Source organism: Zerene cesonia, chromosome 20 (genome assembly GCF_012273895.1).
Source record: "Zerene cesonia ecotype Mississippi chromosome 20, Zerene_cesonia_1.1, whole genome shotgun sequence".
In the NCBI taxonomy this organism is placed as follows: domain Eukaryota; kingdom Metazoa; phylum Arthropoda; class Insecta; order Lepidoptera; family Pieridae; genus Zerene; species Zerene cesonia.
In genome coordinates, this window is record NC_052121.1 from 5,180,552 (window position 1) to 5,200,304 (window position 19,753).

General features: G+C 32.3%; 1 protein-coding gene and 1 long non-coding RNA gene across 3 annotated transcripts in view; both read left to right on the plus strand.

The window, feature by feature from the left end:
* The first annotated feature begins 390 nt into the window (after positions 1-390).
* Positions 391-2,021, plus strand: LOC119835227. Of its 2 annotated transcripts, none has more exons than XR_005288032.1 (3): positions 391-486; positions 858-928; positions 1,694-2,021. It is a non-coding gene; the product is annotated as an uncharacterized LOC119835227 (long non-coding RNA). The 2 variants fall into 2 exon arrangements; XR_005288033.1 differs by lacking the exon at positions 1,694-2,021 and adding an exon at positions 1,246-1,329.
* Positions 2,022-5,602: 3,581 nt separating this feature from the next.
* The window catches only part of LOC119835351, a 95,062-nt gene continuing 80,911 nt past the window's right edge, over positions 5,603-19,753 (plus strand). The window contains exons 1-10 of the mRNA XM_038360114.1: positions 5,603-5,891; positions 14,849-14,910; positions 15,525-15,726; positions 15,938-16,042; positions 16,281-16,397; positions 16,828-16,959; positions 17,361-17,476; positions 17,917-18,166; positions 18,624-18,889; positions 18,967-19,699. Of these exons, the coding sequence (XP_038216042.1) occupies positions 14,854-14,910; positions 15,525-15,726; positions 15,938-16,042; positions 16,281-16,397; positions 16,828-16,959; positions 17,361-17,476; positions 17,917-18,166; positions 18,624-18,889; positions 18,967-19,699 (1,978 nt within the window). The 5' untranslated portion in view covers positions 5,603-5,891; positions 14,849-14,853. The remainder of the gene's footprint in view (positions 5,892-14,848; positions 14,911-15,524; positions 15,727-15,937; positions 16,043-16,280; positions 16,398-16,827; positions 16,960-17,360; positions 17,477-17,916; positions 18,167-18,623; positions 18,890-18,966; positions 19,700-19,753) is intronic.

Sequence of the window (19,753 nt, forward strand, 5' to 3'; positions counted from 1 at the left end):
AGAAATTAATGAACAAATTTTGTAACAACAATTTACAATGAATAACGAATAAAAAGAAATAAAAAAGAGCAGAAAAGTTGATCATCTATATTGGCTAGTATTGATGGTTCTTTATCTATAGTAAAAAATCGCCTTTACTTGGTTCGAGTCAGGTACATGTTTTATGGGATTAAAAGGACAGCTATTTCATTTCTACTTAGTCCAATAATTCAATAAATCCTTCAATAGACCCCGTAAAAAACCATGAACTGCAGTTATTGACCTGGTAGCCTCTTTGTATAATTATTCTCTTGAGACAGAAATTTAAGAAAACGTTTAGTCCACAATGTTCCACAGATAAACAAGATGGCGCAGAATGACCGGGGACTCGTTTGAGGGACGGGGGTGGACGGGAGAGGACCGGCTACATCGTATTGCCTGGCCCTGAACACGGCCTCTATTTTTAGCGCTGTGTCACCGTTCGCTATATGTCTGAACCCTGTTCATGTAAGTGAAATCCTGCATGGTTGGTGGGGAAAGAAACAATGCGTTAAGCATGAAAAATTGCAAAATGCTGTAGTTGATTGGATTGGTCACCGACAGCTCATTAAAACAATTGGGAGAGTGTATTTGTGGACGTTGCTTGAATATGTACAGTGTAGTAATGAGAAGACAACAAAAGCTTTTCAATATAACTCTCTCTTTAATAAAATATTCTTATTTTTTCAACACGCAGAGAATATTAAAATTTGACTCTTAAAATTATTGTTCATCAACTTTCCCGGCTACAAAAAAGTAACTGTGAATTTGGTAATCAGAATGGCGCATTTGTTATGGCACTAAATATTTTAAAATTAAAATCACGTTCTACTGTCTAGGTAACAGTACGTGGTCGTCATGATGTCATTGGCATGCGATAAGTACTGTCCTACAATATGACGCAAGTTATGTAAGTAGCGGTATAATCATTGAAATACTTTTACATCTGTTTTTCAATATTTTCTGTTGTTTAAAAAATGAGTTCAATCATCAGATTCACAAGAATTGTTAAGTTTGTTAAGAAAAACATCAGTTTGATACATTGCGTATAAATCGCATTATAACACATTTATTACGATCAATTAGAACTTACATTTTTTTGTTAACAAATATGTATAACAGTACAGTTTGTAAAGCCAACAATGTTCACTTTCAATTATTTGTCAATGAGCAATGTATCTTTGAGTTTCTTTTCCCGCCTACACTGCTACCTCATTTGTATGTCAGCTGGTGATATTGGCTGTTGGCACTCTGTAACCTGCTGCTACCCACGCGGGCGTCGCTCTATGAGGACTCAACCCACGACATAACGCAATCCGGTTAATTTTTGTGCAATCGATACATATTTGCCAATGTGATTGCACTGTATATTTGGAAAATAAAAAGTGTGTAAGGTTTTGTTTAAATTTTTACATCGATAATTCAAATAATAGTTCTGATTGACCACCAGTATTCTTTAAAACTCATTTCGTAGCCTTAAAATATGTGTAGGCTAAACAGAAATGAAAATCATTAAAAATTAATTTGCCTTTGAATTTAACGCGGCGAAGTAATCAACAAGTTTCCTTTTTTATAAAAACACCTACGTTTATTCTGATTCATAGTCAATTCAAATCACTCGCTATTTTCAAAGGCAATGGCGAATAAAATAATTCCGGTTGTTTGCATTTTCCAGATTCATCCAATCACAGCACAGCGGCTTGCCTTGATATTTGAATGTGTTTCTTTTTAAATGTCACATAATAGTGTCATACGGACCAATGACTGTATCGATGTATTACAACATACGGAGAAAGTTTTAACTCGTCTGGCGAAATCACTCCCACAAGCGCTGTGCCAAATCTTCGAAAAAGTAACCCTCACTTATATGGTATCTTAAATCGCGAGAGCAGTAAAAGTTGTTTTTGCTCGCTTATACATTTGAGAAGGACAAGTTTAATACTTTTCATTGAAGACAATTATATCATTTACTATACTTTTGTTTTGAAAGTGAATGAAAAAAAGTATGAGTAATATGATATTTATATGACCTTTCCTTGATTAGGCGACGTGTTTTAGCACGAATAGATAATCAAATAATTTTAAAATTGGTTGATGACTTCACACTATGCATATATTTAATGAAGTGTTTTAATGAAATACTGGTAGTATATATAAATATGTTTTTGTATTTTGAAACCTTACTATTATTTATTGTGTATGTAATGTCTCTCTTATCTAATAGGAAAAGAAATCTAAAGTATCGATATAAATTGCTTATTTCGGATTTTTTCCTTTATTTGAATGAAACCTGTTATGTTTTACTATTTTACTTTACCTTACTATGTAATTGTAATGTTATAATTTAAATAAAAATGTCATCCCCACACATACCCCATACATACAAAAAAGAGGCTTTCTTGTATTTATTTTTACTTTTAGATAAAAATATACAAACAGAAAAAATATGTATGCATAAAACCGAATTTTAAGGTACCTAACGCATACAAGTAATTCATTTCTAGTTAAAATATGAACACTACGTTTTGATGCCAATAATTCGATATTAAGTATAAGAAAATTGTAGAATTAATTACATCCATCGCAATATGAGAATTAATGTTGTTAAGCGTTTGCATGCTTTGCATTATCTTGTTATTTGATATAACGTATATTATATGTGCTTCAACCTTGCACGGCGACGGCCCCTGATTATGGTGGCAAGCCGACCGTGACACTGGTGTGGGTCATGATAATGACGTCTTCATCCGGGCTTAGGAATTTATTGCAACCTATTCTTATGATATTAAATAACTAGGAACATCGAATGTTGACAAATTTACAAAAGATACTATACTATAGACATTAATGGAGAAGCATTGATAATATATTTGAATGAGTTCATAAATATAGTGAACAACAGTCATATATATCTCTTTGCTACGTAATTATGTACAAGTTTTACCTGCTTAAAGCACTTATTTATATCAACAACGCGACGATTAACAGGTTTAATTTATGCCGTCTATGTTTGAATATATTTATATTTCAAAAGACAAAAAGCTAACTTTGCTTTATATATTTCAGTAATTTTTATATTGGTATTTATATTTTACAACGTTTTTTTTATTGAAAATCAACAAAAATGATAGTAAATTCTATAGTGTTAATTAGATTTTAATTAACTCGATAAAAAGTATAAAATTACCCAGAATTTCATTAGAGTTTATTTGAGAAGCAAAAGCATAGGACCTAAATATTTTTAGTCATATAATCATACACATCAGGATATGTAATAAATAGTTATGTAAAATGATACAGTTTTTTTTTTCTAGTTTTTGGAATTATATTATAAATCAAGCTCAAGGATAATCTGTCATTTTTTCAACAAACAAATAACAAATTACTTTGGATATGGACGTATTTTAATTTGGAATGAAGCTACTATTCTAGTTTCTTGTTGGTTATTCTCGGTAGAACCTGCATTCCGAACAAACAGTTGATTAAAAAACTTGATTATTCCAAAAATTCTTCATAAATTCACTTGTGCAAAAGCAAGTTGTAGAGTTCAAGACAATAATCTGCCATTACCATTATATCTTAAGATGCTGTGTTGTGGAATTCTCGCTGGTTATCTTGGAATTTTTGCTTCAGAATAATCTTAATCTAATTTTAGCAGTGTAAATTACGAACGTTTAGCTAAATTTCTTATATTTATATTTATGTTTTATATCTTATCATTTATATTTTTATATTTATTAAGAACTGTGTTTCTTAACATTTCCATTTTAAATTAACGAATAATTAAATTAATGAATTTTCTGTAAAATGCTAAATATTTCGTTTGTGAAGAATGTCAATATTTTAAGATTACAGCGTATTACTACTTAACCTCGATTTCAGAATATTGCCATACAGCATTGTACAATATTACGCAACCAGTGTCCTGGAAACATGATGTATGCGAGCTTGAATTTTATTTAACACATAGCAAATATTGTTTTGTTTAAGATTTGGTACGAGTACTTACATAGTTCTGTGAGATTGCCCTCCAAGCGTTAGCACCGTGACCGTTAGCCGGTCACCGCTACTCCTAGTACCGAGCAACCTTAGTACAAATGACATCCGTTCAGCCTCTAGAATACACGAATATTTTATATAACTCAATATCATATAACATTCAAGAACGAATTCCTCGTGACGAGTTAAAATATGCTCTAATTAGTATACATTCATCACATATCTCTCATGAATTTTAAATATTATAGCGGTAATTGAGAAACTCACAATGGGGCTGTAGATTTGGCATTTGTGTCACTTTCTTTGAAAGAAGATACATATAATATGTTGGATATCTAGTTTACTATGAAGACTACAGAGTAGAGTGTAGACTCAATATAATTTAACTATATCTAATACATAAAAAAACTCATTTTAAATCGAGCGCAGGAGGCGCAATAAAGAAAGAGTTAACAATAATTAATATAAATGTATAATGAAATTTCGTTTATTTATAAATGCACATACATGCAACGAACATATCATGCTCATATACCAATTACCATCACATCATATTTTTATTGATTTTTTTATAAGTATGTTTAGGCACTAGATCAATTAATTAAATAGTTATTCAAAATTCTATAATTAAAAATCAAGTTAAATATGTTATGATTATTTTTATTGTCCTATTTACTTGGAATCCACAAGGTGCTTAGTTGTTAATAAAACAAGTGCCTTTATTTAATATTTAAGCCGCACTGCCCGTGAATTGTTTCATGAATAATATGGGTCGCGCGCGTTGATGTCTTCGGTATGGGATAATTTAATTGAATTTTTTATAAATGTCTTTTACATTTTTGCATTATACATTATATAATACATACAAAAAGACTTGAATTTTACTACAGTTATTAGTTCTTCCTAAATATCACTATTGAATATTTTCTATACAACGTTATTACTGATTTTTGCTATAAAATAAAATCTTTATGTAGTCAACACATATAAATTAATGATTTTAATAAGAGTATGATGTATGTTTAATCCAAGTATGTTTATAAATAATTACTTCGGTTATCATAAAACAATTAACAATATTTTCGTGGTCATTATTAATATCGCAATAAGGTAAATCCTTATAAAAATTTCCATTAAAATATTTCTACTGTTACTATGCTTTCATTATAATACGACAACTTGCTTTTCAGAGATTTCTCTCTTTCTGGTAACAGAGATATGCTCAGTTTAATACAAAGTAAACAAAATAAGTTTCGAACTTGACTCCTTAAATATTGAATAATACACAACAGCAGGTTATTTGAGTAATAATGGATGCCTTCTATCGAGTTTTGGGGAAAGAGCGAAAGATTGGGCTTTAAAAAAAATATATAAATCGTCGACCGGTCGTCCGGTTTAGTTATCATCGTGCAGTTTCTTGCAGTTTTTTTATCTGATGAAGAATCCGGCTACGTAAAGCTTTGCCGACGCGCTTGCGCCTTGCAAGAGGGTGGAGGCTGTGCGAGGCAGCGGGGAGCGGGGCGCGGGTGTGCGGGGAGAGGCGCGGGGCGCGGTGCGTGCGCGCCACAGCCTGCACCACACACACAGTCTCACTACGACCAGCGCGCCGTTCGTGCACGCTAACTTACGTGCGTCGCTACTACATTCCGTTTGTGTATCCGTTCAAATCCGCTCCAAAGGAGTTTAGGTGAAGTGTGGTGATGGTGTGTTTTTAGTTATACAATAGGATTGTGTATATCTACAAAATACCCGTAAGAGGTTTGTGGACTCATCGCAGAGAATTTGGTGTTCACCTAGCGAGGGAAGGTGATCGCATATTCCGGAAGGAATGAGCCCCGTAAACCACTGCTTCCATACTCACCGATGATCTCAAGGTTGGTACTAAACTCAACGTACCGTGGCGTAACTTCTCACGGTCCCACAATTGCCCGCATTCTCCTTTCTGTTCTTATTACAATAACATTTCTTAAGTACCTATTTACGCTCAAGCAAACGTTCGTTATACTGTTATTCCATCATAAATATTTATAACTGTAGCTCACTAACTCTTAAAACAACCTCGAAAATTCATATTGGTTTTTTCATGCTTGGCCTCTTTGTTTTAAAATAAATTAAAAGTTTTTCTTATCATTATACTTTAAAGTAAACACTTCATATTTTTATAAAAATTATTTCTCATAGGCATTTTGTTGAATATAGGGTGTAGGTGCGATACACTATTAGAGCTCCGTAATTTACATTAGAAAGTCCACGGTAGTACTCTATGCTGACATGAGGTTAAATATCAAGAGTTATTGAAAGTATTAACTCTTGTTACATATTACAAACCAGGGCGGTTTCACTAGGTGGCGCTCTCTTCTGCTTATGTAAGCTGGACCTGAACGAGCTCCTTCATCTCCATATAAAGGCGAGCGATTTCCTTAACGGATCCAACGGTGATCGTGATTAATTAACATCATGTAATCAGATTACATTTTTTAACGTTTAAGACAAAAATACATCAGAGCGTATTCTACTGACGTTATAATTAAACTTATTTAATTGATTCTAATTGGATGTCATGATTATTCAGGTATCATTAAAAAAATTAAGATCTTGCAAATAACGTCACATTTTGTGGGCAAAAATACAATATTAATATGTGTTCACTATGGTAATCATTTAAATCTGTAAATATGTATATTATAAATACGACAGAAATTCTATCTGTCTGTCTCTTCTTCACGGCTTAATCACAGAACCGACTTAGATGAAATTAGGTACAGAGATAGTTTTGTAGAGTTCATATCCTCAAAAGACACAAACTGTCTCGGTTATCATCCCAGAAATCCCATGCGAACTGGAACTTTGCTGGGAAAACCTCGGGATTGTCAGTATTTTCCTTGGATTATGCGGGCAAAGCCACGGTCGGAAAGTATGTATTTTTGGGTAAATATATACATACAAATAGATATTACACCGTTTACAGATGTAATACCTATTTTTCAGTAGGTGTCCTATAATATTGAAAATAATACATACATGGCGATCCCTGTTCTATACCATATAATCAATCAATCGAATTGAGTCAAGTAATAATTTTAACTTTTATTTTACCATTGCAACGGTAAGTTGAAAGAAATTTAATTTAATTTGTTGATTAAAAAACTTTTCTCTGTGTTAAGAAAAAAAATCTAATTTATATACGACTAAGAGCTTAAAAAGGGCCTTTTCATTCAGATCGTTCTTAGATGACCCAGTTCAAACCTAATAAATAATGCCACAAATAAATATGGTAACGGTTATCAACTACATTTTCTCAGTGTTGAGTAAAAATATGTTTTAAAATATTAAATTTTATTATAAAATACGAAAAAACTTCCTTTTTACCGCTCTAACGTATTTTTTTAAGTTCACTTAGCTAATTTTTTTAGCGTATTTAAATAGAAATTAAAATGATATACTTAGTATGGTTTCATTTTATTAACATCCCTTATACTTATTGCTAATTTACAAGGTTCGAATACTAAATGCTCTTACAAAATACGTAATACGAAATATGCACCTCCTGTCCTGTTATACGAGTTATTCGACCCTTAAAAAAGAGATTTGTGTTTATGGGTTCATCTCATGTACTTGATCTCCGCTCTTATCTCTATCTTAGGCTATGCATGCCTGTTCACTTTTCCAAATTTTATGACACGTACATCATCTACGTAAGAATGTAGAAGTCACTCCCCACCGCAATAAAGCAAGCTCAACTCAACTCACTTAATAGCTTTAAAACTTTCATTTAAAACATTATCTTTCTTAATCGTTATTCTGTCTCTATTCTAATTTTATTTTCCTCTCTCTTTAAATTTTTGCATCTCTTCTACAAGTTTTTCTGTTTATTATTTTTTATTTGTAATTGCACACATTAAACTCTTTTATTACATTGATATTGATAATGTTAATTTCATATGTATGTTGTACATAATATACACTTTTCAAAATTATCACTTTCTTACATTCTAAAGTTGCATGCAATAAAGAGTTTTTTAATAAATATTAATTAAGATAACTTACATCTATAATGATGTTGTATTTATTTGAAAAAGGAACAAGACTTCACGTATGTTAATTATTTTTTATTTTCTTGAGTAGGGACACATATCATATTAAGCAGAAATTTTTGCATCTGAAATAATTTTTGTAAGCAAACAAATAACACTTCGTGGTCAAGTAGTTGAGGTAAATTCAATTTTCGAGTTTGAAGATGAGCATAATTGATTTGCAATGGTACAAGGTCCATTAAAATTTTGAAATGGTTATTGGATGGTCCATGTTTATTGAGCGGGCTTCGTTTTGAGGTTGCTTAATATCCGCCTAATATTTTTTCTTCTGTTTAAGTTCACAGTTCATCTCAAATTTAATCTCACTGAGGTTCCATAATTTGACATTTTGTATAATAAAATATCGCTCATAGTCGATGCAATAATATATTAGCCTCATTCGGACGCATCACCAATAAACCAGTGACATCGTTGCAAGGATTGATGTTTAAGACCATCTCTCTGGAAACAATTACTTGTATAAAAAATTATATATACATACAGATAATAAAAGAGAAATTTAAAAAACTCACTTGTTACTACACATTAAAACACCTAATCATGTTAAATTAATTATTAGTTATAAGACTTATAACAAGTATTATCGAGGCTTTATCATTGTAAGATTTCTTACTTTGGGTTATTGCAAGCCATCCTTCCTACTAATATTGTAAATGCGAAAGTTTGTAGGGATGTGTGTGTGTTTGTTGCCCTTTCACGCAAAAGCTACTCAACCGCTTGCAATGAAATTTGGTACGTAGATAGCTGGACAACTGGAATAACATATAGGCAAATTTTATCTCGATATTCCTACGGGATACGGACTTACGCAAGTGAAACCGTGGGGCGCAGCTAGTTCTTTATAATTATTATAGTAATATTACCGTTCTTAGTGAATCACGTGCATACTAATCGTTAAAAAGAAATTATTTACTTTCACGCTGAAAATTTACTATCGCTTATACAATTACGGACAGTTTATTCGAGCGAAAAATCTACGCTTCAGGTTGTTTATTTTATATTACAAGTGTATCGTTTATAGCACATGCCGTGGAGTTTTAATGACACAAATGCTGGTGCACCTGTCAATGACTGCAGGCATTCGACCGGCGACACCCGTTATGTCATTCTACACCATGCTAATAATAATAAATGATGCGTTCTCACGCTTAGGCCGTCAACCATTAGTTTCTATGTTCTCTTCATGAAAAAAGTATTATTCATTTATTATCCCGCGTTGTATTTTAATTTTTTCACGTTTAATCCAAGTGATTTATTAAACTGAACTCTTTTATACGACCTGAGCTATTTTTTACAGCATATTATTCGGGTAAACAATCATAAAGTATCATAAACGAATGTTATATTTGTTGTAATTTTAACATTTTTCGTTAATAATCTGAAGTAACGAAACCTAAATTTAAATTTGGTCCACTGTAAGTGATTGAACCCTACAAAATATACACCTGTTTAAAGTAGGTTGCCATATAATTATTTACTCAGGCAATATGCGGAAAATAATTCCTCAACAATGAAAATAGATAGCTACTAAAAAAGTAATTCGTTTCGTTATTATCAGTCAGAAAATAACTTGAATTTTGTTTGAATAGAAAAAAAAGCAGAAATCGCATTATTTTATTAGCACACGACATTGGATTTGTAGCTTGAATAATATTCTACAAATTAAAAATACATTTAATTCTAAAAGGCAGATTTAATCAAACTCATGTCGCGTAGTATTTTCATGGGTTATGAATATGTAAAATAATGAAACTGTAATATATGAGTCTCATAAAATATTCTACTCGTGAATCGTGATATGTTCGCGACGTCGCCGATCGACGCCGTCACCGGAAAAGTGAGCAATAGGAATCACTCTTCCTCCTTTAATAAACGATTTATTACCATTGTCTAGATCAAACACGCAATCGGTAAACCGTATTGGTTGAATCAAAGAATTGGCACTTCTATTGGATTTCATCATTTTGCTATGGAAAGTAGGAAAATGTTATTAAAACAATCCGTCTGATGAGACAAGATCCTACCCCATATCAGTTAAAGAGATTTTAATCGGTAATATCTTCAGCAGTGTTTTGTGTATTAGAGCGTTACATACTTTGAGTATTTTTCGATTTGTTCCGTGCTTGATTTTTAATGCGGGATGTCAGTAAAACAACAGTACTATTACAGCTCTAGAAATGCGTGTGCCGCTAGATAAAATATCTCACTAATGTTGAAATACGTTACACATATTCAACATGATTTAACAGAGGTTATCACTTTTGATGCTAGAATATCACTGTTATAAAAACAACAACAAAATTTTATAAGAACTGGTGGATTTTTTGAAACAAAACTAGTATTTAAATATAATGAATACTAGTTCTGATGACTGAGCCAACACCTTTATAAATTACAAAATTTGCATTTATAAAAAGGTCATCGATTTTAACATGTTTATATTAGCTTCATTCTCTATGTTTGTCTGTAACCGACCTCTGTAGTTGATTTTGATCCACTTTCAACGGACAGTATTATTTCAAACGTTGCTCACTTATCAAGGAACTTGCATTATATAATTTGTAATTACTGATTACCAGTTCATTGATTTTTGGTGGAAATAGGTATACATGGGACAAGATGTTACCCCATATCAGTTAAAGAGATTTTAATCGGAAAAATCTAGGAAATTCTAGTTTTTGCTAATACGTTATTCGTTAATCATAAACTCTATACGAGTATTAAGTATAATTTCAATGTGAATCTTATTCGACAAATTGTCGTCGTATTGCCCGCGTGGTAAAAAAAATTATAATAGAACAAACGCTCATCTCCTTGGAAGTAGAATTAATTAAAATCCTTTCTTAGCGTATGGCAAGTGCCTAGATGATAGTGGCCACCTGCATGTGGCGGCGGAGGCGGTCATACATATCTTATACCTTTAAACGAGCAATTAAATTTGCAAGCAACAAGCAATAAAATTCATGAAATTTAGTATATAGGGGGTTTCGGGGGCGATAATTCGATCTAGCTAGGAATTTTTTTTAGAAAATGTCATATTCGTGTTTTATTCGTGTTTTTTTTTTCCTGACATCTATTGGTGAATAATAATACTATTTTGCTTCGTAGATAGCTGGACAACTGAAATAACACATAGGCACTTTTTATACCGATATTCCTACGGGATACGGACTTACGCGGTTTATATATATATATATACATATATTATATATGTATGACCGCCTCCTTGGTACAGTGGTTAACGCGTGAGCGTAGAACCGAGGGGTCCTAGGTTCTTTTCCCGGTGGGGATGCACAAAAAAAAATGTCTCGGTCTGGCAGGACACAGAAGGTTAATCACCTACTTCACCGTAAAGACAATCGATCAGTGAAACAGATGCACATCATCTGCCCCATACCCCACTAGGGCACACGGGACTTCACTTAACTTATATGTGTATAACGTATATATGTAGGTATGAAATTAATAGCAGATATTAAACAACGGTGATACATAATAATTTTGATGGGATAAGCGACTGCAAACCAGTTTTAATATGTCATTTACGTAAGACTCAGTTCTTGCATCACTATTTATTTTGGCGTTTTTTAAAGTAAATCGTTTTTTTCGCATCTAACATTTTTTTTAACATATGATTATTTGGAGAGGATTTTAACAAATACAATTCAGATTCTTAAAATAATTTTAATTTTAGAAAACGCTTTTAAAAACAACAAAGGTTTTCAAAAATGTTTCTAATTTCGTAGAGTGGGTGTATGTGCATATTTTGCTGATTATGTACAATTTTTATAATAGCTCTTTGGAATAGCAATTGTCACTAATATCATAAATTATAATGGTATGATTTTAATATGCATCAAGGAACATTTATTATTGTAATATAGGCCACGTGTTAGCATTACAATTTGTATTAGGTTTTTTTTTAATTTAGAAGACCACTGAGTCTATAAAGGCTCGGTAGTAAATACATAAGCGATATATTTTATGTCTTGTGTAGGTGAGGTGTAGTTTCTCTAAGTCTGTCTTAATGCTCACCTACCTATAAGAATATGTATATATACATATCAGGAATATATTACCATCCTTACTACTCAACCTAAATCAAAAGCATTAGGGTTGAATCAATCTTTTTTTTATATACCGATTTATCCGTATTTTCAACTATATTTTTGTATAAATTACAAGCAAAGAATTGTTTCTCAAGAGAGAGAAACTAGTATGTACCTATAGTGCTATTGTTTGCAGCCCACTTTCCGTACAAACGGTTTGCTAGCGAATTACTTGAGACGTGAAAGTGAATGGCGCAAGCAAGCTCATACGCAGACGGACGTTTTACAGACGCATTTTACACTTCATTTGTTAAATATTTGCAAATACGGGTGTCCTCATTTATTGTCTTTGAACTTATACTTACTTATATACATATCTTTACTATACTTCTATCTTATACTTTATAGAAGTACAATACAGAAAGGGCTGCCTAGTCCTACCTATGCTTTTTAATACAAATGTCCACTACATTTTGCGTATTTTTTGTATACAAATTACAATTTGATGTGTTTCACATTTGTCTAAGATTAAATGATACACTAGTTTAAGTATTTTCCCCATAAATATATAACTAAATAAGCGCTTGTGCTAGTGGCTAGAGGAAATTAAACGGATTAAAAATTATTGGTTCCGTACCATTCCCTTGAGTGTGTGTAGGTGTTGCACATTGAACTTAATGTATTGTTCTTATTCTCTCGAACCAATAGCTGAAGAAATATTTATTTAAGCTTTACATTTCTGAGTTTCGTTTATTGTACATAATGGGGATTATATTTATTTCATCTGGGATTTTAAATATTCAACAAATGAAATCTTTGCTTTTACTATATTTTATATGTATTGTAATACATGCATGCATGAGTAGGTTATTATGTAATTTATTTATATATGAATAATATAATGTTTAGATTATATGTATAAGTATCTAAGCAAAGAACGCTAATTATTTATTACTAGCGGTACACCTTGGCTTCGCCCCTGGTACGAATATAGCTTTTAGCACTCAGGGATAATTAAACGAAAAACTATATATATATACGAGTATGATTTGTACCAAACATGACCGTTAATTAAATGTAGTTTTAAAAATTCTAAATAAGACAGCAGATGTAACTTAAATATGCTTCTTAAAAAGAGACCCAATTTTCAGTCCTTGCTTCAATAATATCCGTCCAATAAAGTATACAGTCACAATAATATAAAAATGTAAAGTCGGGAAATTAATAAATATTTTTGAAGTGGTTGTAAAATACAATTTTCGACAAAAAAGTTTCATCCAAGGATGGATAAATCAGCCCTATATCGAATTGGAAAATAACTAGAAAACAAAATCTACTGAATATCCTATCAGATGTAATTAGTGGCATTGTCTGTTGTATGAACGGTGAAGTTTTAAGGTAATAATAATATTTAACAAAATACATAAATCACTTGTCACGACTAGCTTTAAGATGTCAAGGTTTGACACACAGTAGACGATGTAGGTAAATAGGTAATAAATTAATTATTCATTCGTGGTTTTATTTAAAAGTTTTATTTTAATACGTTATGTCATGGCTATGAAGGTATGTGTACATAATATAAAATATTTTAAGTTAGATTTTAATTTTTAAAACACTCGTGGTTAATTTTTATTCTTCTTAAGGAAGTTTATTAGAAAGAACAAATGTATGAGTTTGAGTTTTGAATGTGCCGTTCATAATAAATATTAATATTTATTATAACTGTTTAGTTTTTTCCAGGAAACCAACTAACAAAACAGGGTATACCCAAAATAAAATCAGATAATCATATTACTAAAAATAAAAAATAACACGCTTTAACGGTAAAGTCACCTTAATCGTCTCAGTTGCCTCTCTGCAGTTGCTTGTCTTAAACGTATAACAATTATTTTATCCCGGCGATCATAATCATGATAATAAGATAAACTCGTATCGACGGAATTATGTATTATCATCACCAATCGCGAAGATAAACGTACAAAGTTTGAATTAATAAATATGTTATTTTAAAATCCGTTATGAAGTTTTTTAGGTACTACTTGGTTTCATGCGATAGTTTTTTTGAGTATATTTCTTTTTTAATTAATCCTTCCATACCGAGTGACGTGAAACAAAAAAAGGTCAACAATTCTACACGAAATTCAGTGTTGTTATTGTGACTATAAACCATTTCTTTCAGGCAACCGTAATAATCATTATTGCTATGTAAAAATTTAGTAAGAATTAGATGAAAACAGAACTGAAATTAATCAAAAATGTGTTATATATATTAGCATCAGTGTTTATCGTTTCCATTTAATAATAGATATTATAACTTTGCTCTTACAGTTACATGACCTCGCAAATTAACCTTCACCTTTGCTTACGTTAAAAAAAATACTGTTACTTGCGAGTTGCATATTGTTTAACTTTTTTTAAATATTTGTATTAATTTCCTATAGCTTTCAACATCCGGAATACTTCCCACTTCTAAATAATGTTTTATACGATTCATACCAAGTACAGCGTTTTACCATATAATGCATAACTATTGTAAATTACTATAAATCATGGGAAGGTAATAGTAGTTCGTTTGATTTTATATAAATCATAATTAGCAGTAGGTTTTCCGAAACACCACTAGGTATCAGTATAAGAAATTATATGGTTATTAAAATTAATATGATATATCTTGGTTTGTTTCAGAGAAAATGTACATAGAAACCTTGCCGCTTGTGGTTTGGACGATAATCGTCACTACGACCAATGTAAGTATTATGATATACGTTTTCAGGAAAGCTACAGTTGAACAGTTAGAGTCAGTCAGTATTCATTTTGAAGAGACATTTTTTTTAAAATTAAAAATGAATAATTTTAGATTGAAATGTTAAGTTTTGTTTCGCCCTTGTAGGATAAGAAGGACAAATGCATTGCACATATGATATAATCCTCCTAATCCTAAAAAGTTTTTAAGGATGTGTGTGCATTTGTTGCTCTTTCACGCAAAAACTAGTGAACCGATTGCAATAAAATTTGGTACGTAGACAGCTGGACAACTGGAATAACATGTAGGCAACTTTTTATCCCGATATTCTTACGGAATATGGACTTACACGGGTGAAACCGCGGGGCGTTTCTAGTATATAAATATATACAAGGAAGACCGTGATGATCCTTTTGTGCTCTGCCGAAAACAATTTTATTGTTGGTTTCTATAGGGGATAGTCACGCTGGCTTGTGGTGTAAAAGGATAAAATTTTACCATTTACGAAAACAAGTAGTTAAAAACTCTGTCATGAATAACAATTAATTTAACAAAACAAACAAAATAAAACAGCCCTAGCAATGTTATTTTTCAATCTTATTTTATTTTCCAATGCAGGTAGCGACGCAAAGCCAATATGGAATAGGTTTAGGAATAAAAAGAGAAGTATTTTTCTTAAATTTAGAAGACGGTTACTTTGGCTGTCAAGTTAACGAATCTACTCAAATATTGCAATTATATGAATTATCCAAATTATGCGACGGTGTGCCAGATTGTTATAAGGCATCCGATGAATTAAGAACAGAATTAAAATGCTCAGGTATGTATTGATAAGACATTATTTTTACTTGTATGTGTATTATAATGTTAAACATAATTTTCTTCTTTTCACATTAATAATTACAACTAAAAGATCATCACAAAAGGTAAATTTGATTGATTTTTATTTGGATTTAAAGCTCAATATAGAGTCATTATTTCTAAAATCACTCTCTCTGACCATATTTTTCATTGTTCAATACTTTATTTAGATGATTGTACCAAAGAAGACGGTGCGCGTTGTATAAATGGAGCTTGCCTAAGCGGAGTTTGCTATTGTAACGACGGGTTTGGTGGCTGTAATTGTCAAGAACCCGGTAAGTAAATACAAACTACCTAATACGCATGTTTTGTTTGCTCAACATGACTAGAATTTCATTATAACTAAGGAAAAAAAAAACGATTGCATCGTTTGATACATACGTTTGTTGTGCTTGTTTACTGAAATATTGTAAAGGGCCTGATTATGAGTAAAATAATGCGTAGTTTCAATAATTCATAAGTTAAAGAATTACTAAGAGACGGCATGATTTTAAAATTTTCTCATACTTTCAGATGTAAACGAATGCAAAGATAGACCATGCGATGTGTTTGCTCACTGTACAAACACTGTAGGCAGCTTTCAGTGCTCGTGTTTCCCAGGTTATGTAGGCGATGGCTTCACTTGTAAAGGTAATAGTAATGAAGAGTCTCTCTGATTGAATGATTTTAAATCGCTTTTAAAATCCTTTAAAAGTCTTGAATTTCTTAAGGTCAGAAACATAATTTGAAATGCTACATAATAATATATGCTACATAATTTTATTATAATAATTTTTCCAAACAAATTTTAAGATTCGATTTAATTTCATAACATATTTCTCAATTCTCACGTAAAATTCTACTAGTAATATTAAAACGCGAAAGCGTTTGTAAGAATGTATGGATGTTTGTTACTCTTTCACGCAAAAATCAAATACGCGATTTTGATGATATTTAGCAGTATTGTACCTTAATTACCTACATAGTACTGTACTTTACATGCTTTTGCCCGCGAGTTCATCTGTGGGCGAAACCGCCCGGTATAGCTAGCATAATAATAAGATTAATTAAAAATTTGTAGATATCAATGAATGTGAAGATCCAGCTATAGCATCTAGGTGTGTGGAAAATGCAGAATGTTGCAATCTTCCTGCCCATTTTATTTGCAAATGTAACCGAGGTTTCGAGGGCGACGGCGAAGAAGAATGTCGAGGTATTATCTATTTAAAGTATATTTGTTCTATTTATTGGTTTTTTATATTATATAATACGTCCTACTAAGCAGTAAAGTTATTGTTATTTTTTGACACTATAATTTTTTAAATATTTGTTATTTCTCTAATTGTACTTTTATATGTATACCTCTGAAAACGAGCGCTGTGTGAGCATAACTCCTTCACAGATGGAGATGGTTTCCCTTTTTGAAGGGCGCTCTACCGTGAAAATCTCGCTTTTCTTTTATATATTTATTTTTCTCCCGCTTCTATTTTGCTTCTCTGTATAAGTTTGTCCTTGAAATAAACTTTCCTTCTTTCCAATAAAGTAAGAAATAGAAAATACCTAACCAAAATATAAATAATATCCTAACCAAAATTTATTACAATTATTTTTTAGATATTGATGAGTGCAGAAGACCTGGTGCCTGCGGTGCGAATGCAGTATGCCAAAACTACCCTGGAAATTATACGTGCGCTTGTCAAGCGGGCTACACGGGAAATCCATTTGATGGAGTAAGTTATATGTTATATGTTATTCTATGAACCCTTTTGCATAATTTAAAGTATATGAAAGATATGTTTTCAATGTGGAAAATATTATATTGATAAAAGCATTGCGGTAAGAACATCATGTTGTTGCCTATTAGTATGGGTTGATTTTATGTGAATGATGTTGTTTGTACATTTGTAGTTCTGTAATACCAAATAAATTTGTTATTATTTTAATCTTTTCAGAAAGTCTATTTTAGTGTTTGGCTGTATGTATTTTGATTATTGCAATAATATTATATGTCCTGTTCATCCAACAGTAGATTTTCCTTAGCCTGGGAAGGAACGTTATAAAAGACATTACCATTGAAACGTTTATCTTTTTGCTTGTTTGATTTATTTTTACTCGAAGAACAAAAATTTTACAACTGGAAAAAAATTATAAAATTAATTTTCTAACCTAGTGTGTAGACGTGGATGAATGTGCGAACAAAGACGCGTGCGGAGTGGGGGCGGTGTGTCGCAATCTAGTCGGTGGCTACGAATGCAGCTGCCCGCCAGGGCACGAGGGAGACCCGCGAGTCGCTTGCCAGGATCACGACGCGTGTGCACGGAACCCTTGCGGTCGAAGTGCCCTATGTGAAAATCGTTCCGGAAACTACCGATGTCTATGCCCAGAAGGTTTCGAAGGCGATCCCAACGTCCAGTGTGTCGGTGAGTTTTGTGATACATAGCAATTCTAATCTATACGTTTTCTGTCTGGTTTTAACGCTTCTTAATCTTCGTTAAACGGCGTGTGAGAACGCTGATCACTGCCGCATATGACGCGCGGTGGACTCACGCTTGTACTAACTTAACCCTAAACGTTTAAAAATAACACTCTTGTCGTTGATCTTTTAGGGATTTTCTACATTTTATGTTTCAGAACTTCTGTTGCGGTACGATCTTTTCGTCTTTGTCTTTATTTTTATAGGTCATATAAATTAGTTATCCTTTCTTCTTTAAGTTTAGATTTCATCTTCTTTACCGAGTTATTCTATCCTTCGAAAATCTGTGCTCCTGCCATTTCTTCTTCGTAGTGGCTGTCGTCGTTTCTTTTACGTACGTATCTTATAATATTTTAAATTAAAATGAAACGAAATAATAAGATATGAGTTGTTTGTTAAACCAGACGTGGATGAGTGTAAAAGTAATGAAGCGGTATGTGGAGCACATGCTACTTGTACAAATACGTTGGGTAGCTACGTATGTACCTGCCTGCCAGACTACACTGGAGATGCTCGCGTGTCAGATGGCTGCCAAGACGTTGACGAATGCAAAATATTAGAACGCCCATGTGGATTACATGCGATATGTGAAAACACTTCTCCTGGATATAACTGTATTTGTCCTCAAGGATATAGAGCCAAAACAGATGCACAGGTTGCATGTGAACAGGTAAAAAACTCTTAAAAAAATTTTAAGTATTTATTTAACTATTAATATCAAATTGCTTATACTGTATTATATTGCAGATTGATGTAAATACTTTATGCAAATCTAATTTTGACTGTACAAATAATGCTGAATGTATAGAAGACCAATGTTACTGCAAAAATGGATTTGAGCCGAAAGGATCAATTTGTATAGATATCGACGAGTGTGGTGATGGATCAAAATGTGGAGAAAATTCAGTGTGTATTAACTCTGTTGGGAGCTTTTCATGCCAATGTGCAAGAGGATTCATTGGCTCTCCACCTCAATTGAAATGTCGTGCTCCATGTGATGATGTCAAATGTGGTGAACATTCCTATTGCAAGGTTGATGGAATTGATGTTTATTGCGTATGTGACGATGGCTGGAATTTTGATCCAAACGACATATCTGCTGGTTGTGTAGATGTCGATGAGTGTGATACTTCTATTGGAGTACCTTCTCATTGTGGTAATAATGCTGCCTGCTCAAACACTCTAGGAAGTTTTGTATGTCATTGTCCTGAAGGATTTACAGGAGATGCATTTAAAAATTGCTATGATATAGATGAATGTGAAACTGATGGAGCTTGTGGTTCTGGGGCAGAATGTATAAACCAAAAAGGGTCATATAACTGTGTCTGTCCTGAAGGAACAATAGCAGATCCTGATCCTCGCGTAAAATGTTCGGAAATTCTTACATGCAATAATAATGATGATTGTCCCGGAAATGCCCTGTGTGATGGAAACATGAAATGCGTCTGTCCAGAACCCAATGTTGGAAATGAATGTCGTCGTAAGTATTCAGAAAATGTTGTTATTTTAAAATATAATAAGTACATAATAAGGA